The sequence below is a fragment of the Phyllobates terribilis genome, unplaced genomic scaffold, assembly GCF_046119375.1.
Source record: "Phyllobates terribilis strain yellow unplaced genomic scaffold, ASM4611937v1 Scaffold_7__3_contigs__length_470593459, whole genome shotgun sequence".
Taxonomy (NCBI): Eukaryota; Metazoa; Chordata; class Amphibia; order Anura; family Dendrobatidae; genus Phyllobates; species Phyllobates terribilis.
In genome coordinates this window covers 203,083,744-203,110,476 of record NW_027362767.1, presented here as the reverse complement: position 1 = coordinate 203,110,476, position 26,733 = coordinate 203,083,744, and the positions used below count along the sequence as shown (strand labels likewise).

The 26,733-nt window shown below is 48.3% G+C and overlaps 1 protein-coding gene across 3 annotated transcripts in view; it reads left to right on the top strand.

Annotated features, from left to right (window-relative positions):
* The window catches only part of ARL13A (ARF like GTPase 13A), an 86,301-nt gene that overhangs the window by 26,679 nt on the left and 32,889 nt on the right, over positions 1-26,733 (top strand). For all 3 annotated transcript variants that reach the window (XM_073639672.1, XM_073639670.1, XM_073639671.1), the window contains 3 exons: positions 2,290-2,539; positions 13,073-13,178; positions 25,309-25,493. In XM_073639672.1, the coding sequence (XP_073495773.1) occupies positions 2,290-2,539; positions 13,073-13,178; positions 25,309-25,493 (541 nt within the window). The remainder of the gene's footprint in view (positions 1-2,289; positions 2,540-13,072; positions 13,179-25,308; positions 25,494-26,733) is intronic.

Here is a 26,733-nt window from a genome sequence, read left to right as displayed (position 1 = left end):
CCACAGTCAATTTATGTTTTAAGTGGGGGGATCACTTTAGCACCCAGGGCCCTGTAGGTTTGGCTTTCTTTTTCCCGTAATAATAAAAACCTTAATTTAAAAACTGCATTTTGTGGTTACTTGTGTTATCTTTATCTGATATTTAAATTTGTTTTGTGATCTGAAACATTTAAGTGTGACAGACATGCAAAAGAATAAGAAATCAGGGAGGGGCAAACACTTTTTAATACCGCTGTTTGTATCTGAAAGGGTTTTCCCATGTTGCATCTGTGGCGCCCCTGCAGGTTCAGTTGCCACAGAGGTACTGCATCTCACCCAGAGGTGAAGTACCCCACTCTCAGGTAAGGATGGAGTACTGCCCGGAACCCACCCACCTGCATCCAACACTACACTGCTCCAGACCAGCAGGCGGGGCAAGATGCACTGGCTTATGCTGAGCTCTGTCCCTGGTTGGAAGTGAGGGGAACCGAGAGAGGGGGAACCATGCAGTGGGTGTGGGTGGAGGAAGCAGCACAGGGGAGAACTTCAGTAGGAGTACAAAAAGGGGAACCATCTTGGGAGTGGTCAGGACAGTATGAGGAGAGAGTGTTGGGAGCAGGAGCTCTGTGGGAGCTCTGCTCATAGGAGAGGAGAGAGGAGGGGGCCTAAGTTGAGAGGCCCAGGAGGACTGACTGAAGAGGAAGGGAGCAGAGGAAGGTTCCAGGAGTGAGGAGATCCCAGGGGCGGAAGCCACCCATGCGCCCGAATCTGCAGGAACGTGGAGGGATCAGGCTGCAAAGGGGACCGGCCCCTAACTAGTGGAGAACTACAAGGCTCAGCTAGAAACCGGAGGCTTCTGTACTTTCAGGGTGCAGCTGCTGACAACTGCAACTACATAGCTAAAAAGGTAGCCGGATAGGATTCAGGGGACTGCAGGTTGCCCGCCAAAATCCGAGGTTACCGGCTTGGGACATTGGTTGCGAGGCGCAGGGCAGGAGGGTGAGATCCAGCGCAGGAAGACGACCGAGGAAGGCACATAGACTGGGGTCCCGTTACGTACTCCTGAAACACCTGGGAGTTTGCTGAACCCCTGCCTTGGTAAACACAGGACGGCGTGGGAGATTACCCTGGCGCTGGTAACCTGGAGTTCAACAACTGTGAGTAAACCTTGAAGACTGCACCCCACTGTGTCCTAGAATTATTATCTGCGACATCACCTGCACTACACTGCACAGCAACATCTACCTCATCTATAACATCACTGCACCACCCTGGAGCTAAGCTCTACCTGTGGAGAGCTGAACCAACTCTGCTGCGTCACCATCAGCTCCAGAGGATCTGCACCGCAGCAGTGGCTCCATATAGCCGCATACCACAGGTGGCATCACGAACATTATTAAAAAACTTCATTCCCTTTTCTTTATTCCCCTTTTTATTGACCGCTCCGGGGTCACGGACCGGGTCACCGCCACTGTGACACCGCCAGCACTGACCGGCCCGGCTACCGAGTACCCCACGGCCCAGGGGCCGCGTCACATCTTTAGATGTGCTGAGGCGTGACAGTCCAGACCAGGTGCAGCTTTGCCTTTTCAACATACTGTAGGAGAAGCGCAGCGATCCAGCCTGACTTGGAATCGAGCAAGCAGGCTGGAAAGCATAGAGCCTGCTAACGGAGCGGAGCCCTAACTTAGGTGCCCGGCCACTCTGAGACCACAGGGCGAGAAGTTACTTAGCAAAGACCTGTGCACTGTAAAATCCTTTTTTTTCTTGAGAACGGAGATGTTTTTAGTAAGAGGTAAATTGCAATGTTGCCTGTTTTTACACTTACTGGGCTGCTTGCTGTAGTTTTGATAAAAATCACTGTTTTATGTAGCAGTTTTCTGAATGCTGAGCTCTGTTTCACCCCACCCCACCACTGATTGGCAGCTTTCTGCCTATGCACATTGTACAAAGAAGGCTGCCAATCAGTGGCAGGGTGCGGGGTTATACAGAGCTCAGCATTAAAAGAACTGCTAGATAAAACAGTAATTTTTATCAAAACTGCAGCAAGCAGCCCAGTAAGTAACACATCACTGGAATCACGGTCTCTGCCACTACACGATGCTGGCCTCAGATGGAGGAGCAAAAACCTGGTGACAGATTCTCTATAAATGGTACAACGTGGTCTATGATGTGGTTGGATGTAGGAGAACATGGGTATATTAATTTGATATGCAGAAACCATTAGAATAATTTTAGAAATAAATAAAAGGATGTTGACCTTGGTGATATAAATTCTAACACATGATGTCTCCATTATACTCCTCTCAGGTCCTCCATGTCAGATGTCTTCATTCACTGACCCCTTCAGGACAGAGCTTCGTTTTGACCAGTTTGACCTCACTCTTCTGGAGCTTTCCAGTGGACAAAAAACGAGGGCAAATTGGAGGTCGTACTTCTCTCAAGCGCACGCTCTTGTATTCGTGGTGGATGCCAGTGACCATGGACGTATACAGGAAGTTGCAGGTGTCCTTTCGAGTGTCCTAAAACACCCCAGAGTGTCTGGAAAACCACTTTTAATGTGAGTACTTGTTCCACTTGTTTGTACATTTTGTACCACCGGGTCATCAACTTGGCATCTTCCACCTCAGGTGACTCAAGGGATCCCAGGTTCTAAATACTGTGCAAAACATATTGTTAAAAGGGACCGTCACCAGGTCAAAAGTGTCCAGATTATGCTTTTATGCTATTCCCGCTACTCCCTGAGTTTTCCATTTTTGTCTTCTTTTAAATCCAGCACACGGTCACAGAGATATGGGCCTTTTTATTTAGTGCTAGTTTTTATCTTTTTTTTTCAAGGGGGTGGTGCTCACAGGGTAATGATGCAGAGCCGTGTAAAGACACGCCCCAGAGGATCCTGCGAAACACGCCCCCTTGGTAATGACCATAAAGATGAATATGAAATAAAAAGGTTTATATCTTTGGAACCAAACTGCAGATGTAAAAAATATGAAAAAAGGAATATTCAGGAGAACAGCGAGAAGAAAGAAAGATCAAACACTGGACACTTATGTCCTGGTGACAGGTATTCTTTAGAGTAGTTTGGTAAGGTTCCCTATATGAGAGTGGCAAAGGATTGAGGGAGAATAATGAATTCTATATAAAAGTGAAAAAGAACCATAACTTTTCTTATTTTTTTTTGTCCACCATAGCTGGGAGCTTGTTTTTTGACTTACGAGTCATGGTTGTGTGAGAGAACATTTACATTAGAATATAATGTACTGAAAAGCAGGAACAAATATTTTAAGTATAGGGTGGAATAAATGAGAAAACATGGGGGCAGTAATATTACTGCAACTAAACTTAAATAGTTTTTTTTAAGGAGTAACCATCATTTTATATATTTTTTTATAAATCAATAGTGCACATGGACATAAACAACTCTGTAATGTATCTTATCAGAGAAATCTGCTTCTTTCTCCTCCTGGGCTGATATTTCATTCTCAATTCATGAGTAAAATCTGTATTCATTGAAGACAAATTGTTACATTACTGAGATAGGAGATAGCGGTTGGTGCTGATAAGATTCTTTGCAGAAGGGAGGAGCTCTGCTTCTTAGTTCTCCCTTCTCCCCTCCACATAGAGTCTTATCAGCCGTAACCGCCATCTTGTATCTCAGTAATGTAACAATTTGTCTTCACTGAATACAGATTTTACCCTGGAACTGAGAAATTTGAGAATAAATGATCATCTCCAGGAGGAAAAAGAATCAGGTTTCTCTGATTAGATATATTACAAAGTTCCTTATTTTCATGTATATAATTGATTTATGAAATAAAAATGATGTTTAATATTTTAGTGTTTAAAAAATTCAGAACTTTGTAAAAAAAATTCCTTTGTTGCCATTTTCCTAACCTTCCTATTTTTCCAAATGTGGAGCTCTATGCAGGTTTTAAGGTGAAATGTGCAGATACCCCAAAATTGGTAATTTTGTCATTTTTATATATTTTTTCTTTATGCGGTTAATTAATTTTATATTTTCCTTAATCAGATTTTTACGGATGCGACAATACCAAGTATTGTTTATTTTTTGCATTATATTATTTCTTTATATTATTTTCCATATTACAGACACCACAACACCACATATCAATCTTATTACGCACTTTTGTACCATCAGCAAACATACCTTGTCTACCAAACCTTCTCCCATATCAGCTATTGACATATTAGAAAGAATACAAAGCCCAGGTTAAATTGGACTTCTTCAAGAACTCTGGGCTGAATGCCATCCGGACCCATCGTCTTGTTAAACTTTATATACAAAAATTCATCTAAAATATCGGCCTGCGGGAACAATAGAGCTGAACCTCTGCAACTAGAGGTAATGCGGAGGCCAAACATACAGCATTATTATTGTCAAGGAGAACTTCTGAAAATATTGAACAAAAGTAGCAATGTAGATTAGCAATGACAATCAATATATACCGTATTTGCTGGCGTATAAGATGACTGGGCATATAAGACGACCCCCCAACATTTCCACTCAAAATATAGAGTTTGTTATATACTCACCCCCTCCCATATAATGCCCCATGCAGGATATCACCCCCCATATTATGCCCCATGCAGGCTGTTACCCCCCCCATATTATGCCCCATGCAGGCTGTTACCCCCCCCATATAATGCCCCATGCAGGCTGTTACCCCCCATATTATGCCCCATGCAGGCTGTTACCCCCCCATATAATGCCCCATGCAGGATGTCACCCACCATATTATGCCCCATGCAGGATGTCACACCCCATATTATGCCCCATGCAGGCTATTACCCCCCCATATAATGCCCCATGCAGGATGTTACCCCCCATATTATGCCCAATACAGGATGTCACCCCCCATATTATGCCCCATGCAGGCTGTTACCCCCCCATATTATGCCCCATGCAGGCTGTTACCCCCCCATATTATGCCCCATGCAGGCTGTTACCCCCCCATATTATGCCCCATGCAGGATGTCACCCCCCATATTATGCCCCATGCCTCCATACATTAAAAAAAAATAATCCAATACTCACCTCACTCATCCTTACCTGCTGCCGCTGCTTGGGTCCGGACTCCAGCGTCTTCCCGCTCTGCACTGCCTGTTACGGCTCAGGGGAGGACGCGGTGGAAAGACGTCACCGCACCCTCTGACCTGAGACGTCACAGGGAGCGCAGAGCAGGAAGACAGCGGATCTGTGGAGGCACGGGGAGAGGTAAGTATCCGGCTGCCGGGGCCCTGAGCAAGCGGGGGAGAAGGGCAGGTACTGGCACCGCTCTCGTCCCCCCATAGCCCGGCGGGGTGCCCGACCACAAGTGGGCCCCCCCGCCTGCTCAGGGCCCCGGCATCTGCCCGGCGTATAAGACGACCCCCCCACTTGGAGGCATGTTTTTCAGGGCAAAAAAGTCGTCTTATACGCCGGCAAATACGGTACTATCGAATTGATCTAATCATCAGTTTTTCTAACCGGAAGGTTTTACCCCTCTACTTTAACAGGTTTAGACATTTTGTGCATTAGCAGCATTAATATGTTTTGCCTCCCATTGTCTAATTTTTTACAGCTTTCTCAGGCAATGTTCACACCAGCGTTTGGAAATTCCATTTGTCAACAGTCAAGAGGAACAGACTAGTGATGAGCGCCCGATCATCACGGTGCTCGACATGCTCGGCGAGTATTTCCGTGTTGCTCGGGCGGATGCTCGGGTCCCCTCCCTGTGTGTTTGGCGCTATTTAGAGAGCCCGTGAACATGCAGGGATTGTCTGCCACGCACTGTAATGCCGTAGCCATGTTGGTTGTGGCATTACAGTGATTGGCTGGCTGCATAGCGTCATCAGGTCTATATCAGACCTGGCGCCGCCATGCTCGTCAAAGTCTACTCCGGAATCAGACAGTGTAGGGAGAGCTGCTGCTGAGCTAGGGAGAGATTTGCTTGTTTATAGTTAGTATAGGTATTTCACAACATATATATATATCCAACTGAACTAACAGTCCTTCTGAGGACTAATCCAGCTGCATATTTTCAGTGGTGAAGGTGAGAGCAGGAGGCAGGCAGGCCGTGTATGTGGCAGACTGCAGTGCATATACTGTAGTGCAAGTGGGTCCATAGCATGTTCCTGCTGCTGCTGTTCTTACAGATATTTGTAGACATAGCCCCATATATCAGGGGCCAGGGCAACTTTTTGTTTTCATCTTAATCCTGGTTATTTGCTTAAAAAGCAATCCAGAGTACACAATTTTTCTGCTCCATTTGCTTGTTAGCACTGTAGAATACAGCCAGATCTGTTCCATATTTCAGTGATTAAAATCCAGAAATTTGAACTGAACCTGGAAAATATTGGCCACCTTTTCCATTCTGTTGCAGTGTTGGTCAAGCTATTCACACTAGGTCTCTGTGAAGAATAGTATTAGTAAATTAACAGGCCTACTATTTAAGACCATGGTTCTCTGTCAGACATATCACATATAACAGTGTTCCAAAATCAGCCATTTCTGCCTTCCATTTCATTGCAGTGTGTCGGTCCAGCTATTCACACTAGGTCTCTGTGAAGAATAATATTAGTAAATTACAGGCCTGCTATTTAAAACCATGGTTCTCTGTCAGACATATCGCATATAACGGTGTTCCAAAATCAGCCATTTCTGCCTTCCATTTCGTTGCAGTGTGTTGGTCAAGCTATTCACACTAGGTCTCTGTGAAGAATAACATTAGTAAATTACAGGCCTGCTATTTAAAACCGTGGTTCTCTGTCAGACCTATCACATATAACTGCGTTCTAAAATCAGCCATTTCTAGTGAACATGGAAAATATTGTCCTCCATTTAAAATGTGGCAAGGGACGGGGAAGTGGATGTGATGGTGCATGCAGAGGCCGAGGCCGTGGGCAAGCTGAAATTGTGCCACAACAAACACCCACATCTTGTTGCCCAACCTTCCTGTCCCAATTGCTAGGGGACCGCAGTACACCACTATTGAACCCAGAGCAATGTCAAAAGGTTGTTGGTTGGATAGCAGATAATGCTTCCAGTCACTTTGCCACTACCACCCTGCCTTTCACACGGTCAAGTCTCAGTAACCGTAAGTCTGGACCGCTTATTCCTCACCCTGATCCTCCTTCCTCCCATGCCAAGTGCCCGGAGACAACTGATCCCACACTTGGACACTCATAAGAGCTTGTTACGCTCGCGCCCGGACTGACTGGCGTGATTAGTGTTCCCACTGTACCATGAACCGAGGAGTGCCTGGAGGGGCGTAACTAAGTATCAACCCGATCTGACCAAGGTCGCACGGCGGCTCGGTCGACTCCGTGAACCAAGGAGGAACCGAGCAGAGGGACCAGGTGCTACTCCAGGTCAGACCCCAGTCACAGCTGTTGACCCACACAGGGGAATACAGGAATAGACTGGTTAGGCTGGCATACAGGCAGGTGGGTATTGGCAGGCATGGCTGGTATGCAGACGGGTGGATACTGGTAAGCACGGCTGGTATGCAAACAGGTGGATACTGGCAAGCACGGCTGGTATGCAGACAGGTGGGCACTGGCAAGCACGGCTGGTATGCAGACAGGTGGGCACTGGCAAGCACGGCTGGTATGCAGACAGGTGGGCACTGGCAAGCACGGCTGGTATGCAGACAGGTGGGTACTGGCAAGCACGGCTGGAGCGCAGACAGGGAGATACTGGCAAGCACGGCTGGAGTGCAGACAGGGAGGTACTAGCAGGTTGGAGCGCAGGCTGGATAGGGTCCAGTACAGACTGAGAGACAGGCACAGAGCCGCAGATGCGGTAGACAAGCAGAGTAAAGCGAAACCGCCGGAGCGGAGGACAAGGTAGAGCAGAGCGGAACCGCCGGAGCGGTGGACGAGGCAGAGCAGAGAGGAACCGCCGGTGCGGTGAGCAAGTAGAGCTGAGCGAAACCGCAGGTGCGGTGGACAAGGCAGAGCAGAGCGGAACCGCTGGAGCGGTGGGCAAGGCAGAGCGAAACCGCAAGTGCGGTGGGCAAGGCAGAGCAGAGCGAAACCGCAGGTGCGGTGGGCAAGTCAGAGCAGAGAGAAACCGCTGGCAAAGAGCAAGCAGAGCCGAACAGGGCTGAAGGTGCAGACAGAGAGGACAGGACTCTGTTCACATGGAACAGACTGGAAAATACAGGAAGATGGCTAGAACACAGGAGGTAGATATGGAGGAAGGGAAAAGGGACAAGCAGAACCAGATACACACAAGGTACTTACAATGAAGTAGCGAGTGGACAAAAAACTCAACAACAGAAGTACAGAGACAACGAGTTGGAGTTAGGTGCAGGTTCAGACACTGCAGGAAAAGGGAAGGTACGGACAAAGAGACAAACAGGTAACAGGCTAGGAAACAGTTCAGACAGGAACTGATACTGCAACGAGATACAAGAACAAGCCTGGGTATACAGCCCCCAGAGTGGCGGAAGCAGACTAGAAGTCCGAGATAACAGGCCTGGGTATGCAGCCCCCAGAGTGGCGGAAACAGACTAGATGTCCGAGATAACAGGCCTGGGTATGCAGCCCCAGAGTGGTGGAAACAGACTAGAAGTCCGAGATAACAGGCCTGGGTATGCAGCCCCCAGAGTGGCGGAAACAGACTAGAATTCAGAGATAACAGGCCTGGGTATGCAGCCCCAAGGGTGGCAGAAACAGACAAGATACAGGACAGGACCTGTCAATTCAGTTGCAAAGACAAACTAAGTGAAGGTGTTGCTCAGGCACCTCCTTCTCGGTGGAGGGGGTTTAAATATCCAGTGACTCACAGCAATAGGCTGGGGACACATTAGGAGCGCGCCCACAGCAGCTATAAGAATCAGGAAGTAACCGGGCCGCCGCCCTAAGCCATCAGACAAGAGACATGCACATCGCATGAACTGGAGCAAGGTTTGCAGGCTGGACTGATGGGTAAGATTGCGGTCTTGCATAGTGGGAGGTGGTGCACTATGCAAGCTAGCCGCCAGGGATGTTACAGAGCTGTTCACTTTTCCATTTGTAGATTCAGGCCTCTCAGTACTCGGTCCCCAGCCACCACTATTTCTCCTGGTGTGCCATCCCCGCATTACACAAACACGTGTCCCACAACATTAGCCATGCGCTCAACAAAGCAGTTACTGGGAAAGTCCACCTAACCACGGACACGTGGACAAGTGCTTGTGGTCGCTGACGGTACACTGGGTTAATATAGTGGAAGCTGGGACCCAGTCGGGTCTTGGGAAGGAACACTTCCTCCCGACGCTGAGGATTGCGGGCCTTGGGTCAATTTTGGCAGCCCTTGCAGTCACTGCACGGGCATTACCGCTAAAGGAGACCCACTCCTTTATAATGGGAACATTTTTTTACTGAGACCCTTTTCTGTCTCTTCAAAGTTGTATTGGGGTGCGTCCAAATTTTTGGCAGCCCTTGCAGTCACAGCAAATGCTATAACAGCATAGGAAACCCACTCTTTAATAATGGGAACAACAAAGCACAGCTGACTGCTGGCCCTTTAAGAATAGTAAGGGCCGCCTGATGGCCCTATAAAAATAGTGTTTGTGACTTTCATGGTCCGTCCATCATAAATGAAACAGGATGTGTCTGATGTCTCACACACCACATGGACAGGTAAGGTAGTAAAATGTTAAAATGACATTTCCTGGTGAATACATTCTTCACTGTTGAAAGCAATGCAAAAGTGAAAAAACGCATCAAAAACATGTGAACATAACACAAGGTGTGGAGGAGCATTTTTGTTTTTGGTTATTTATTTTGCCTTATATACAAGTCATTACCCTGGAAAAGATGTTCGTAATACCTCTGACAACGTTGTTGACAGCAGTGACCTGGAAGTCAGAAATGCTTCCAGGGGTCTTCCCCATGCTGTCCCCATGTCATTTGAACACTGTTCCCATCGATTTGGTAAATTTTTAGGCCTCTGCAGACCGCTGAGGGGAGCCACCTGAAAAATGCTGGAGTTTCCCATAGACTTACATTGGGCTCGTTGCTCGGGTCGAGCACTCGAGCATTCCAATGCACTCGACCCGAGCATTTTAGTGCTCGCTCATCACTAGAACAGACAAATGGAACTCATGAGAAAAACAGGCATAACGGATGCTAATGGAAGCAGAGGTGCCCCATTGATTATTATGGAGTTTGTCTGGGTTCCGCTATGTATCAGTTTTTAGAATGGAAAAAAAAGTCTCTAAAATCCACCCAGACTTCAGTACAGACTAAGGGTTTATTCAGACGTCTGTGCCAATTGGTCTATGGATGGATTGCTAATGCACGGACTGGCGCGGCTTTCATACTCCATTCGGGAAAGCCGCGGCCAGTCCATGCATTGTGGTGCGAGATCAGACCGAAATCCATTGACGTCTGAGTGAGCCTTTAACCTCTAAACTAATGATTATATCCCAAAAATAATGAAAAGAAAACCTTTGAGTCCCTCATCCCCTACCGACTTCTCTGTATACAAACTCATACAGGAAGAGCTGTCAATGGGCAGTAAAGCAGGGAAGTAGCACTGTCAAGTTTATTTATGACCCATTGCAGCATTTAGCCTCGTGTGTACATTAATCTCCAGTCAGTAAAACATTAGAATATAAAAAAACTTTTCTGTGTATTATTATTATTATTATCATTATTATTAGTACTAATAATACAATTTATAACACCATTAATTACAGGGTGCTACACATGCGAATAGGGTTTACATACATATAATACATATATAAAATACAAGTATAATAAACAAACTAATAGTGACAGGCTGGTAGAGAGGCAGAGAGGACCCTGCCCTCATAGGCTTACAATCTGCAAGTATTGGAGAAATACTAAATAAATGGGAAGCCACGACAGCCTAGGTAAGAATAAGATAACCATCTTTATTGGTATAAGAAGTAGACAATCATAATAAAAAGGGAGAGTGGGACAGGAGAAATCCCTTTACTCCAGCACCATAATATACAACCAAAGAAATAATAACAGTAGCAGGTATGTGGGGGATGGCACTATAAGTAACTGATCTAAAGGTAAGCTAAATAAACCCTACAGGTAAATATGTTTAAGTCAAAGGTAGAACAAAATTTTATAGTGGTGAAATTCTGATGGAAATAGGGAAAAAAGTGCAAATGCAGATGTGTAATGGTCCAAATGGACCCAGATTCTCCAACAATAGGATATTAAGCAAAAAGACATAAAGACATCAAACTGACATAATGGAAATATTAGTAAATACCACTTCAAATGGACTCAGATTAGTTCACAACGAAGTATGGGGAAAATAACATAAATATAATGCCCCCTGGTGGTCAATATACATAAAGTGCATGCATGGTAAATGAAAATGATAACCTGTAGTGAGGCCTGGGGGGTTGGTTTCGATCCCCTACTCTCCAGGCCTCACTACGGGTTATTATTTTCATTTACCTTGCATGCATTTTATGTATATTGACCCCCAGAGGGCATTATTTTTTGTTACTTTCCTCATACTTTGATATGAACTATTTTTTTTATTTTTGGTGTCATGTTTTAAACAAGGCTGCTTTGTTTGATACTTCCAGATATTTGGATTTGACAAAACATTATTGATACAGTCATGTGCAGATTACATGTGTTTTTAGTACTTTTCCGCAGTAAAAACGCACTAAAAATGCATTTTCTGTATCTACTGTAAGTCTATGGGGAAAATCCTCACATAAAACTCAACGTACCCACCAGAGAAATTGACATGCTGCGGATATCATACACGCACTGCGGGTCAGTTTACACTGAGTAAAAAAGCGCCGTGGGCAGATTTTTATAAATCCCATCAACTTTGCTGGAACTGGAAGATGTTGTTTTTTGTGCAGCAAAAATACACAGCGTCAAAAAGTCACTAAAAACTCATCGTGGGAACTTAACCTAAGAAATAAGTCCAGAAGACTGGAGACTGCTGGACCATGACAGTGTAGCGCGGGCGAGGCACTGGTCTGCTCCTGTCACATGAGAGTGGGTCCTGGCCGGGTGTTGGGGCTGTGAGGGCCTAGCGCCCGTCGTGCAGGCCGCCTGTAGCCGTGGTGTTGGCCGGCCAGGACCGTAGATTTCAGAGTTCAATACAGGAGACTCCCGTTCTAAAACAGTCTGTACTGGGTGGTAACTTGGTAAGAGTTATGCACAAGGGGTAGCGGGTCCAAAGTCTTATGGTCGTTTCCTTCACAGTATGAAGCATTTTCACACACACAGTATCCCACCACTGTGGTTTACTCCAGGGCCGGTGAAGCACACTGTTTCTCTCTACTCCTCCATAGCCTAGCTTGTCGCCACAATCCTGATCAGCAAGTTTTTCTACCTGTTCAGCGGTTCTGGGTCCTATTTCTTCCATTACTGGCGCCCTGGATCTACTGCTTGGGACCCCCGCTAGTCCCACAAACTCAGTCCTGTTTAGGTCCGTTACCTTCAGTGTTTAGCAAGCTCAGGGTTTCTCGTGACAAGTCGTCCTATCCAAGCACTCCTTTAAGGTGGAAAGCCATTTTTATCCCTTCAGTCAGTTCTAGGTCACGCTACTCCCTTGCCTCTTAGTCTCCTTCTCCATAGTTCACCCACAATGGCAGCACTGCTTACAGACACTTCCTACTTATACTTGAACTTGTCCCTATCTAACTATGTACAGGGAGCAGTCACTTGCCCTAGCACTAAGCCCTTTCCACTATGGGCCAGTCCCAAATATTAACACTATCCTTACCCTAACGTCACTACCTACCTACAGTCACTATCTTATCCTACCTATCTTGTGTCCTAAGTCCTAATGTGTCTTACCCTATGCTATACTGTACGCTACTAACATTACTTATCTTACGTCATCACATCCCTCTTTATACATTACTACACATTACATATGTATCATGTGATGTTTACCTAATATAAAAGAAGCAGGACTCTATTCACATGACGCGATTGGTGTCTTCAGGGGTAGGAACGCGATAGCCATTGTCCACCACCCTTACAACAGCGCACAATATGCACGCCTCCACGACCCCCTGCATGCTATTCCTTCTTTAATGAAAATATAATATATGAATACTTATTCTAGATGTTCCTTGTTTTTCAGCCTGGCAAATAAGCAGGACCGAGCCTCCGCGCTTCTACCTAGTGAGATCATTGAGTTGATGTCATTAGAAAAGCTGGTGAACGAGAATAAGACCCTTTGCAGAATTGTAAGTTTTGATAGATTCCATTTAATATCTATAAAACTAAAGATATCAGCACCTATAAGCCGCACAAACGGCTCTAACATTGGTGTTCCCTACCGGCCTCTGAGCATGGTGATACAATTATGTGTATTATTACCTGCACGCCTCTTGTAATTTTGCCTGCAATGGTTATGAATGGCACATGTCAATCATCCACAAATCACGCCAGCTTCTCCTGGTGAATATTCATAATTCTGCTGCTCCGTCTTGATGGCAGAGCACGTGTGATTGATGGACACTGGGTGGGATCGGAGCGTTGAGTTTGCATGTGTGTGAACATAGCCTTAAGTAAGTACTCCTTGCACTAATGGACTCGCAATTTTGTTTCAGGGAGTACAGCAGTTCTACAAGGACTAATTTTTAAACATACAAATGATTTTAACTTCCCTGAGCTGGAATTTTCTAAATTCATTTTTCTAAATGCTTGGTGCCCACAGTGACACATGGTGGGGACAGTGTCCTTACGTGGGGCTGCATGAGCTGCTGGTGTCGGGGCGCTACATGCAAATTATGAGGACAATCTGGGCTACCGTCCAGGGACCGAGGCTCCTGGGGCCCATGGCCAGATCGCACTCATTATAATGTTTTTGGCAGAGGCGGGGGACCACACTGTACCTTTTAGACGCTGGCCGGATACATCACAGGGAGGCAGACACTCCCCCTGCACTGCAAGCTGTGTGCTTAGTCTCCAGGACTGACGTCACACAGCGGCGCCTGGAGCTGGATCACTTCAGCCTGCTGGAGAGGAGCTCCTGCTTCAGTGGATGGCGATAAAAAATAGTAAATGCGAGGTCGAGCCCAGGGCAGGATGTCTGGAAGGAGGAGGGGGCTGCAGGACGCTGATCCCCTCCTGATGAGTTCACAGGATCCCTTAGTGTCAGGTCGGCGGCTGCTCTGCTGGGGCTCTGTGTGACTTATTGCTGAAGTCTGACATTTGCTGCAGATCAGGTCGCGCAGTCAGTGCCAGGTCATCGGCTCCATCGTCACCAGATCTGCAGGAAAATTCAGAGTCCTGCAATAAATCACACTGAGCCCCAGCAGAGCGACCACGGACATAGCATACAGGATCCTACACTGACTGATCAACCCAGAACCTACAGGACATCACATACTATACTGCTCCATATATATGTGAGGTCCTGTAGGCAGGTCCATGTGTGATCAGTACAGTGTATATCCCTGTACAAAAATTGTCATCCAGTATAAAGATTAATGTATGGTATACTGTGGTAAACACATCAGATGGGATATAACAATGTGTATAGTATATAACATCTGATGTCTGTATCACAGTATATCGTACTAGCTATTGAACCATCCTGGTATATGCTTCCCCCCCATCCTGGTATATGCTTCCCCCCCATCCTGGTATATGCTTCCCCCGATCCTGGTATATGCTTCTCCCCCCATCCTGGTATATGCTCCCCCATCCTGGTCTTTGCTCCCCGATCCTGGTCCATGCTTCCCCCCCATCCTGATCCATGCTTCGCTCCTCCATCCTGGTCCATGCTTCACCCCCCATCTTGGTATATGCTCCCCCATCCTGGTCCATGCTTCCCCACCTTGGTCCCCATCCTGGTATATGCTCCCCCATCCTGGTATATGCTCCCCCATCCTGGTATATGCTCCCCCATCCTGGTATATGCTCCCCCCCTCACCCTGGTCCATGCTCCCTTTGTCCGCATGGCGCGATATCCGGTTTAATTTGAATGAATACAAATGTGCAGAGTGTATTCAACAAAATGGCGCCAAAGTACGCGCATGCGCAGACCACGCTGTCCATTTTGTTGAAGACACTGTTCATATTTGTCTTCACTAAAATAGCGCTGGAAATCGCAGTATGCGCAGGCGCCGATTCCGGCGCCACACTCCTCCCCCAGCCTCTCCAAAGAGGACAGGACCGAACAGGTATGCGTTTATGGTGCCTTTGCATACTGCGATCTCCGGATCCCTGTCTGGGATGTGGATGTGTCTTTCTGTCTGCGGCCAGACTGCGCAGGTATTGCGCAGTCTATAGAGGCTTCTGACAGACGGACACATCCCTGATTATTCTATAGATACCAGTCATGTATTCTCATATAAACTGTACAGGGCCATACCAAGGGGAATCAGAGGGGGCATGTGACCAGGGTACAGCCATGAGGGGGGGGGGTGCCTCCGGGCCACCTCATGCGGTGGTCAGAGGTGTCTCCCAGGCAGCTGCATTTTGCATTCGACCATTCTCTGAGCTTGCTGTGGAACCGACAGTCGATCACAGAAGAGAGCTATGTACGGGCTCATACTGTATATAGGGAGCTATGTGGGTGCTCATACTGTATATAGGGAGCCATGTGGGGCTCATACTATATATAGGGAGCTATGCGTGGGGCTCATACTGTATCTAGGGAGCTATGGGGGGCTCATACTGTATCTAGGGAGCTATGTGTGGAGCTCATACTGTATCTAGGGAGCGGTGTGTGGGGCTCATACAATATCTAGGGAGCTATGTGTGGGGCTCATACTGTATCTAGGGAGCTATGCGCTGGCTCATACTGTATCTAGGGAGCTATGCGCTGGCTCATACTGTATCTAGGAAGGTATGACTACTCTTAATCCACCCCTGGCTACATGTCATTGATGGCATCATGAATTCACAGATGTACTGCTCTATAGTGAATGAGAAGCTGCCTCCATCACTCCATGTCCTTGGTAGACATGCAGTTTTCCAACATGACAATGATCCAAAACACCAATCTGCTGCATTTCTGAAGAACAGGGAGAAAGTGATTTAGTGTCTCCTAATCTGACCCTACCCGACCACCTACGGGAGTAGTCATCAACCTCCGTCCAGCATCCAGACTAAGAAAGGTCATTCTGGAAAAATGGAAAAAGATTGCGGTTGCAATATGTCACCTGCTTGTTCATTCCAGGCCTAAATTACTTGGTGCTGTCCTTAAAAATCGTGGACGTCATACATAATACTAGATGTAGTAGTTTTTGGTGTGGGGTGTACTCATTTTTAAGTTAACTAATTTGAATAAAACTGAGGATTTTGTAATGACAGTTATATTATTGACCTTACTGTCATGTCGTGGGTTAAAAAATGTTGTGTGAAACTCGGAATTGTCAAAACTTTGGAAATTGTTCTTGTGTTCAGTGAGATATTGATGAAAATCTTACTTTTCAAAGGGGGTATACTCATTTATGCTGAGCACTGTAGATTATAAAAATTATATATACATATCAATCTATATATATACACCGTGGGTACGGAAAGTATTCAGACCCCTTTAAATTTTTCACTCTTTGTTTCATTGCAGCCATTTGGTAAATTCTAAAAAGTTCATTTTTTTTCTCATTAAAGTCCACTCTGCACCCCATCTTGACTGAAAAAAACAGAAATGTAGAAATATTTGCAAATTTATTAAAAAAGAGAAACTGAGATATCACATGGTCATAAGTATTCAGACCCTTTGCTCAGTATTGAGTAGAAGCCCCCTTTTGAGCTAGTACAGCCATGAGTCTTCTTGGGAATGATGCAACAAGTTTTTCACACCTGGATTTGGGGATCCTCTGCCATTCTTCCTTGCAGATCCTCTCCAGTTCCGTCAGGTTGGATGGTGAACGTTGGTGGACGGCCATTTTCAGGTCTCCAGAGATGCTCAATTGGGTTTAGGTCAGGGCTCTGGCTGGGCCAGTCAAGAATGGTCACAGAGTTGTTCTGAAGCCACTCCTTTGTTATTTTAGCTGTGTGCTTAAGGTCATTGTCTTGTAGGAAGGTGAACCTTCGGCCAAGTCTGAGGTCCAGAGCACTCTGGAAGAGGTTTTCATCCAGGATATCTCTGTACTTGGCCGCATTCATGTTTCCTTCAATGGCAACCAGTCGTTCTGTTCCTACAGCTGAAAAACACCTCCATAGCATGACGCTGCCACCACCATGTTTTGCTGTTGGGATTGTATTGGGCAGGTGATGAGCAGTGCCTGGTTTTCTCCACACATACTGCTTAGAATTATCACCAAAAAGTTCTGTCTTCATCTCATCAGACCAGAGAATCTTATTTCTCATAGTCTGGGAGTCCTTCATGTGTTTTTGAGCAAACTCTATGCGGGCTTCCATATGTCTTGCACTGAGGAGAGGCTTCCGTCAGGCGACTCTGCCATAAATGCCAGACTGGTGGAGGGCTGCAGTGATAGTTGACTTTGTGGAACTTTCTCCCATTTCCCTACTGCATCTCTGGAGCTCAGCCACAGTGATCTTGGGTTTCTTCTTTACCTCTCTCACCAAAGCTCTTCTCCCACGATTGCTCAGTTTGGCTGGACGGCCAGGTTTAGGAAGACTTGTGGTGGTCCCAAACTTCTTCCATTTAAGGATTATGGAGGCCACTGTGCTTTTAGGAACCTTGAGTAATGCAGAAATTCTTTTGTAACCTTGGCCACATCTGTGCCTTGCCACAATTCTGTCTCTGAGCTCCTTGGGCAGTTCATTTGAGCTCATGAGTCTCATTTGGTCTGACATGCACTGTGAGCTGTGAGGTCTTATATAGACAGGTGTGTGCCTTTCCAAATCAAGTCCTATCAGTTTAATTAAACACAGCAGGACTCCAATGAAGGAGTAGAACCATCTCAAGGAGGATCACAAGGAAATGGACAGCATGTGACTTAAATATGAGTGTCTGAATACTTATGACCATGTGATATTTCAGTTTTTCTTTTTTAATAAATTTGCAAAAATTTGACATTTCTGTTTTTTTCAGTCAAGATGGGGTGCAGAGTGGACTTTAATGAGAAAAAAATGAACTTTTTAGAATTTACCTAATGGCTGCAATGAAACAAAGAGTGAAAAATTTAAAGGGGTCTGAATACTTTCCGTACCCACTGTATATATACAGTGGTGTAAAAAAGTGTTTGCCCCTTCCTGATTTCTTATTCTTTTGCATGTTTGTCACATTTAAATGTTTCAGATCACAAAACAATTTTAAATATTAGACAAAGATAACACAAGTAGACACAAAATGCAGTTTTTAAATGAAGATATTTATTAGAAGGGAAAAAGAAATCCAAACCTACAGGGCCCTGTGTGAGAAAGTGATTGCCCCCTAAACCTAATAACTGGTTGGGCCCTTAGCAGCAACAACTGCAATCAAGCGTTTGCGATAACTGGCAATGAGTCTTTTACAACGCTCTGCAGGAATTTTGGCCTCTCATCTTTGTAGAATTGTTGTAATGCAGTCACACTGGAGGGTTTCCGAGCATGAACCGCCTTTTTAAGGTCCGGCCACAGCATCTCAATCGGATTAAGGACAGAACTTTGACTAGATCACTCCAAAGTCTTAATTTTGTTTTTCTAAAGCCATTCAGAGGTGGACTTGCTGGTGTGTTTTGGATCATTATCCTGCTGCATAGCCCAAGTGTACTTCAGCTTGAGGTCATGGACAGATAGCTGGACATTCTCCTTCATGATTCTTTGGTAGACAGGAGAATTCATGGTTCCATTTACCACAGCAAGTCTTCAAGGTCCTGAAGCAGCAAAACAGCCCCAGACCATCACACTACCACCATCATATTTTACTGTTGGTATGATGTTCCTTTTCTAAAATGCTGTTACTTCTACTCCAGATATAATGGGACATACACCTTCCAAAAAGTGAAACTTTTATCTCATCAGTTCAGAGTATTCTCCCAAAAGTCTTGGCAATCATCAAGATGTTTTCTGGCAAAACTGGGATGAGCCTTTTATGTTCTTTTTGCTCAGCAATGGTTTTCATCTTGGAACTCTGCCATGCATGCTATTTTTGTCCAGTCTCTTTCACATTGTGAAGTCATGAACACTGACCCTAGCTGAGGGAAGTGAGGCCTGCAGTTCTTTGGATGTTGTTGTGGGGTCTTTTGTGACCTCTTGGATGAGTTGTCGCTGGGCTTTTGGGGTAATTTTGGTCGGTCGGCCACTCCTGGGAAAGTTCACCACTGTTCCATATTTTCGCCATTTGTGGATAATGATTCGCCATTTGTGGATCGCAGCATGATGTCTAGCTTTTGAGGATCTTTTGGTCTACTTCACTTTGTCAGGCAGGTCCTATTTAAATGATTTCTTGATTGAGAACAGGTGTGGCAGTAATGACACATGGCAGTAAGTGTGACAAACATCCAAAGAATAAGAAATCAGGAAGGGGGCAAACACTTTCACAGCATTGTGTGTGTGTGTATGTATGTATGTATGTATGTATATATATATATATATATATATATATAATATACAGTACAGACCAAAAGTTTGGACACACCTTCTCATTTAAAGAAATTTCTGTATTTTATTTTATTTATTTATTTTATGAAAATTGTACATTCACACTGAAGGCATCAAAACTATGAATTAACACATGTGGAATTATATACTTAACAAAAAAGTGTGAAACCACTGAAAATATGTCTTATATTCTAGGTTCTTCAAAGTAGCCACCGTTTGCTTTGATGACTGCTTTGCGCACTCTTGGCATTCTCTTGATGAGCTTCAAAGAAGTAGTCACCGGAAATGGTCTTCTAACAATCTTGAAAGAGTCCCCAGAGATGCTTAGCCCTTGTTGGCCCTTTAGCCTTCACTCTGGGGTCCAGCTCACCCCAAACCATCTCGATTGGGTTCAGGTCTGGTGACTGTGGAGGCTAGGTCATCTGGCGTAGCCCCCCATCACTCTCCCTCTTGGTCAAATAGCCCTTACACAGCCTGGAGGTGTGTTTGGGGTCATTGTCCTGTTGAAAAATAAATGATGGTCCAACTAAACCCAAGCCGGATGGAATAGCATGCCGCTGCAAGATGCTGTGGTAGCCATGCTGGTTCAGTATGCCTTCAATTTTGAATAAATCCCCAACAGTGTCACCAGAAAAGCACCCCCACACCATCACACCTCCTCCTCCATGCTTCACGGTGGGAACCAGGCATGTAGAGTCCATCCGTTCACCTTTTCTGCGTCGCACAAAGACTCGGTGGTTGGAACCAAAGATCTCAAATTTGGACTCATCAGACCAAAGCACAGATTTCCACTGGTCTAATGTCCATTCCTTGTGTTCTTTAGCCCAAACAAGTCTCTTCTGCTTGTTGCCTGTCCTTAGCAGTGGTTTCCTAGCAGCTATTTTACCATGAAGGCCTGCTGCACAAAGTCTCCTCTTAACAGTTGTTGCAGAGATGTGTCTGCTGCTAGAACTCTGTGTGGCATTGACCTGGTCTCTAATCTGAACTGCTGTTAACCTGCGATTTCTGAGGCCGGTGACTCGGATAAACTTATCCTCAGAAGCAGAGGTGACTCTTGGTCTTTCTTTCCTGGGGCGGTCCTCATGTGAGCCAGTTTCTTTGTAGCGCTTGATGGTTTTTGCAACTGCACTTGGGGACACATTCAAAGTTTGCCCAATTTTTCGGACTGACTGACCTTCATTTCTTAAAGTAATGATGGCCACTCGTTTTTCTTTACTTAGCTGCTTTTTTTCTTGCCATAATACAAATTCTAACAGTCTATTCAGTAGGACTATCAGCTGTGTATCCACCAGACTTCTGCACAACACAACTGATAGTCCCAACCTTATTTATAGGGCAAGAAATCCCACGTGGAGCAGGGGTATGAGACTGCAGAAATAAAGAATGTGCTCACCCCCATCCTGGTATATATGCTGGTCTTCCCCTCAATCCTTGTATATATCCCCCCCCCCTCAATCCTCGTATATATGCTCCCCCCTCAATCCTGGTATATAATGTTGGCCCTCCCCTCAATCCTGGTATATATGCTGGCCTTCCCTCAATCCTGGTATATATGCTGGCCCTCCCCTCAATCCTGGTATATATGCTGGCCCTCCCCTCAATCCTTGTATACTGTATTAGCTGGCCCTCCCCTCAATCCTTGTATATATGCTCCCCCCCCTCAGTCCATGTATATATGCTCCCCCCCCTCAGTCCATGTATATATGCTCCCCCCCCAGTCCATGTATATATGCTCCCCCCCTCAGTCCATGTATATATGCCCCCCCCTCAGTCCATGTATATATGCCCCCCCCTCAGTCCATGTATATATGCCCCCCCCTCAGTCCATGTATATATGCCCCCCCTCAGTCCATGTATATATGCCCCCCCTCAGTCCATGTATATATGCCCCCCCCTCAGTCCATGTATATATGCCCCCCCCTCAGTCCATGTATATATGCCCCCCCTCAGTCCATGTATATATGCCCCCCCTCAGTCCATGTATATATGTTCCCCCCCATCAGTCCATGTATATATGCTTCCCCCCCTCAGTCCATGTATATATGCCCCCCCCTCAGTCCATGTATATATGCCCCCCCTCAGTCCATGTATACATGCCCCCCCCTCAGTCCATGTATACATGCCCCCCCCTCAGTCCATGTATACATGCCCCCCCCCTCAGTCCATGTATACATGCCCCCCCCTCAGTCCATGTATACATGCCCCCCCCCTCAGTCCATGTATACATGCCCCCCCCTCAGTCCATGTATATATGCCCCCCCCTCAGTCCATGTATACATGCCCCCCCTCAGTCCATGTATACATGCCCCCCCCCCTCAGTCCATGTATACATGCCCCCCCCCTCAGTCCATGTATACATGCCCCCCCCTCAGTCCATGTATACATGCCCCCCCCCCTCAGTCCATGTATACATGCCCCCCCCTCAGTCCATGTATACATGCCCCCCCCCCTCAGTCCATGTATACATGCCCCCCCCTCAGTCCATGTATACATGCCCCCCCCCCCTCAGTCCATGTATACATGCCCCCCCCTCAGTCCATGTATACATGCCCCCCCCCCCTCAGTCCATGTATACATGCCCCCCCCCCCTCAGTCCATGTATACATGCCCCCCCCTCAGTCCATGTATACATGCCCCCCCCCCCTCAGTCCATGTATACATGCCCCCCCCTCAGTCTATGTATACATGCCCCCCCCTCAGTCTATGTATATATGCTCCCCCTCCCCCCCAGCCTGCTGGCGCCACTGTGCATCGCATATAAAAAAAAAACAACCATAATAAACACCCCTACTCACCTTCCTTCTTCTCCCGAGCAGCGTCCTCTCCTGGCACATCTAGCTGAAGTGTATTGCAGCGCACGAACTGGCTAGGCCATGCGCTGGTCTCTGATTGGCCGGCCGACGTCATGTTGTCCTCTGATTGGCCGGCAGCCGCAGGCCTCTGATTGGCCGGCCGACGTCATACTTTCCTCTGATTGGTTGGAGGCCGCTGGCCTCTGATTTCATGCTGTCCTCTGATTGGCCGGCCGCCGCTGGCCTCTGATTGGCCGGCCGACGTCATGCTGGCCTCTGATTGGCCGGCTGACGTCATGCTGTCTTCTGATTGACCGGCCACCGCTGTCCTCTGATTGGCCGGCCGACGTCATGCTGTCTTCTGATTGGCCGGCCGCCGCTGTCCTCTGATTGGCCGGCCGACGTCATGCTGTCCTCTGATTGGCCGGCCGACGTCATGCTGTCCTCTGATTGGCTGGCCCTCGATGACCTCTGATTGGCCGGCGACGTCATGCTGTCCTCTGATTGGCTGGCCCTCGCTGTCCTCTTATTGGCCGGCCGCCGCTGTCTTCTGATTGGCCGGCCGACGTCATGCTGTCCTCTGATTGGCTGGCCCTCGATGACCTCTGATTGGCCGGCCGAGGTCATGGTGTCCTCTGATTAGCTGGCCGCCGCTGGCCTCTGATTGGCCGGTCGACGTCATGCTGTCCTCTGATTGGCTGGCCCTCGCTGTCCTCTGATTGGCTGGTCGACATCATGCTGTCCTCTGATTGGCCGGCCGCCGCTGTCTTCTGATTGGCCGGCCGACGTCATGCTGTCCTCTGATTGGCTGGCCCTCGCTGACCTCTGATTGGCCGGCGACGTCATGCTGTCCTCTGATTGGCCGGTCGCCGCTGTCTTTCTGATTGGCCGGCCGACGTCATGCTGTCCTCTGATTGGCTGGCCCTCGCTGACCTCTGATTGGCCGGCGACGTCATGCTGTCCTCTGATTGGCCGGTCGCCGCTGTCTTTCTGATTGGCCGGCCGACGTCATGCTGTCCTCTGATTGGCTGGCCCTCGCTGTCCTCTGATTGGCCGGCCGACGTCATGCTGTCCTCTGATTGGCTGGCCCTCGCTGACCTCTGATTGGCCGGCCGACTTCATGCTGTCCTCTGATTGGCTGGCCTCCGCTGTCCTCTGATTGGCCGGTCGACGTCATGCCGTCCTCTAATTGGCTGGCCTCCGCTGTCCTCTGATTGGCCGGCCGACTTCATGCCGTCCTCTGATTGGCTGGCCTCCGCTGTCCTCTGATTGGCCGGTCGACATCATGCTGTCCTCTGATTGGCCGGCCGCCGCTGTCTTCTGATTGGCTGGCCGACGTCATGCTGTCCTCTGATTGGCTGGCCTCCGCTGTCCTCTGATTGGCCGGCCGACGTCATGCTGTCCTCTGATTGGCTGGCCCTCGCTGTCCTCTGATTGGCCGGCCGACTTCATGCTGTCCTCTGATTGGCTGGCCTCTGCTGTCCTCTGATTGGCCGGTCGACATCATGCTGTCCTCTGATTGGCCGGCCGCCGCTGTCTTCTGATTGGCCGGCCGACGTCATGCTGTCCTCTGATTGGCTGGCCCTCGCTGTCCTCTGATTGGCCGGCCGACGTCATGCTGTCCTCTGATTGGCTGGCCCTCGCTGACCTCTGATTGGCCGGCCGACTTCATGCTGTCCTCTGATTGGCCGGTCGACATCATGCTGTCCTCTGGCCGGCCGCCGCTGTCTTCTGATTGGCCGGCCGACGTCATGCTGTCCTCTGATTGGCTGGCCCTCGCTGACCTCTGATTGGCCGGCCGACTTCATGCTGTCCTCTGATTGGCTGGCCTCCGCTGTCCTCTGATTGGCCGGTCGACGTCATGCTGTCCTCTGATTGGCTGGCCTCCGCTGTCCTCTGATTGGCCGGTCGACATCATGCTGTCCTCTGATTGGTCGGCCGCCGCTGTCTTCTGATTGGCTGGCCGACGTCATGCTGTCCTCTGATTGGCTGGCCTCCGCTGTCCTCTGATTGGCCGGCCGACGTCATGCTGTCCTCTGATTGGCTGGCCCTCGCTGTCCTCTGATTGGCTGGCCTCCGCTGTCCTCTGATTGGCCGGTCGACGTCATGCTGTCCTCTGATTGGCTGGCCTCCGCTGTCCTCTGATTGGCCGGCCGACTTCATGCTGTCCTCTGATTGGCTGGCCTCCGCTGTCCTCTGATTGGCCAGTCGACGTCATGCTGTCCTCTGATTGGCTGGCCTCCGCTGTCCTCTGATTGGCCGGCCGACGTCATGCTGTCCTCTGATTGGCCGGCCGACGTCATGCTGTCCTCTGATTGGCTGGCCCTCGCTGTCCTCTGGCTGGCCTCCGCTGTCCTCTGATTGGCCGGTCGACGTCATGCTGTCCTCTGATTGGCTGGCCTCCGCTGTCCTCTGATTGGCCGGCCGACTTCATGCTGTCGTCTGATTGGCTGGCCTCCGCTGTCCTCTGATTGGCCAGTCGACGTCATGCTGTCCTCTGATTGGCTGGCCTCCGCTGTCCTCTGATTGGCCGGCCGACGTCATGCTGTCCTCTGATTGGCTGGCCTCCGCTGTCCTCTGATTGGCCGGCCGACGTCATGCTGTCCTCTGATTGGCTGGCCTCCGCTGTCCTCTGATTGGCCGGTCGACGTCATGCTGTCCTCTGATTGGCCAGCAGTGTGTATTGCAGCGCACGAGCCTGGCAAGTTCGCTGCAGTACACTTCTGCTTCCGAGAGCGCTCATGTAGTTGCAGTAGCGGGGCTGGTGTCGGCACTCTGCGGGGGGCTCTGAGTTCTCATCCGCCGGGCCCGATCCAGTAGCGCTAGTGCTGCGGCGATGGCTCGTGTGCCCACCGGGAGGGCTCTCGCCAGCACTGTTATAGATGGTGGGCACAAGCTTTGTGACCCCACTTCACCACCTTTGGTGACCTCCCCTAGTCTTGTAATGTTTCAATGTAAAGTCATTATGGTGAATGGATCTTGTGGCGCTGACTTTTTGGTAATGGTCACAGGTTTCGGAGCGTTTAGAATGGCGCGTGCCATCTACAATGATAACATTTTGTCTGTTTCCATCACGTAGGAGCCGTGTTCAGGAAGCGCAGACTTTCATTCCAGTCATGACTGGCCTACGCTAAGAGGTCTACGGTGGGTCTTCCGATTTGTGACCATCCACTATTCTACACTCTGTGCTCGGATATCACAAGACAGTGCGGAGCAGAAAGAAAGTAGTCACCACAAGACATCTGTGAGGCCACAAAATCACAGGTAAACAATCAGAAAACCTTTGATATTTTAAGGTAAAATGAAATGCAAATGACACATATGTCATCTGCAGGGCAACCATTGCATTCAGCGGAGTAGGTGGGCTCATAGCAGCATAAAGTGCACTCTCAAAGTTTCCCATACACAGTACAATGGCCTGTCAGTATTCTCCACAGCCCTCACTCAGTATTATGGTCCTCACAGTATGGCCTCCACAGCCCTCTCTCATGATGGCCCTCACTCAGTATGATACACCCACAGCCCCCTTATACACAGTATGATGACCCACAGTCCCTCACTCAGTATCATGGCCCTGACAGTATGATTTTTCTGTCAGCACAACGAGAGAGGGGATCCGCCCTTCAAGGACAGGAAACCTTCAAGATAAAAAGGGCGGCGCCTCTCTCCGCCTCAGTGGTTTGCTGTCCTTGATGGGGGACCTTCCTTCTCTTCGGCGGCGACAGCAGCAAGTTTCAGCTTACCTGGGCCGGGGCCGGTCGGTTGTGGCCGGGCACAGTCTGCTGCAGCCAGTCCCGTGGTTCCTGGAAGCGCCGCGGGGGGCGCCGACATGTGGTCTCACCGCTTGGGGGCCTGGGTTTGCGGCACCTACACAGCATAGTAGCCGGCAAACCCTGCGTCCCGGATGTCACTTCACGGGGCACGACCAGAAGTGATGAAACCGGAAGTCACGCCCCGATGATGCGCGCCAGGACCTCTGACCCCCGGATGTAATTTTCGGGGGAGGTACCGGAAACTGCGGGGACGCGAGCTGGTGATCTCCGTGGCACAATGAGGGTACTTAAGGGTAGATCACCGGCCAGGCAGGGTGCAGTGCACCGTAATTGCCTCACAGCAGACCTCCCCACCACATCAGCAGCAAGAGCAGCAGTCCATGCTGCAGCTGCAGCAGCCCGAGGAGATGGAGCAGCCGCCTCGGCGCCAGAAGCGCACCCAGGAGCAAGCGGGCATTCTGGGAGTCGCAGCACCAAGGATTCAAGATCCAGCCGACATAGCTCCTGCAGGATCGATGATTCTGCGGTCTCCCGAGGAGAAGTTTCGGATACCGTCCTGCCTCCCGTTCCGGTACCCTGTCTTTATCTACTGGGTGGTGAGTGAGCTACGTGAAAGTCGACGTATTAATGTAGACTTTTTTCTGTTTTGTCTCTCTCTCTCCCTTTCCTTCCTACTTTATATGGTCAGGATGTCCCTAAAAAATGTACGGAGAAATCCAAGTACAGAGTAT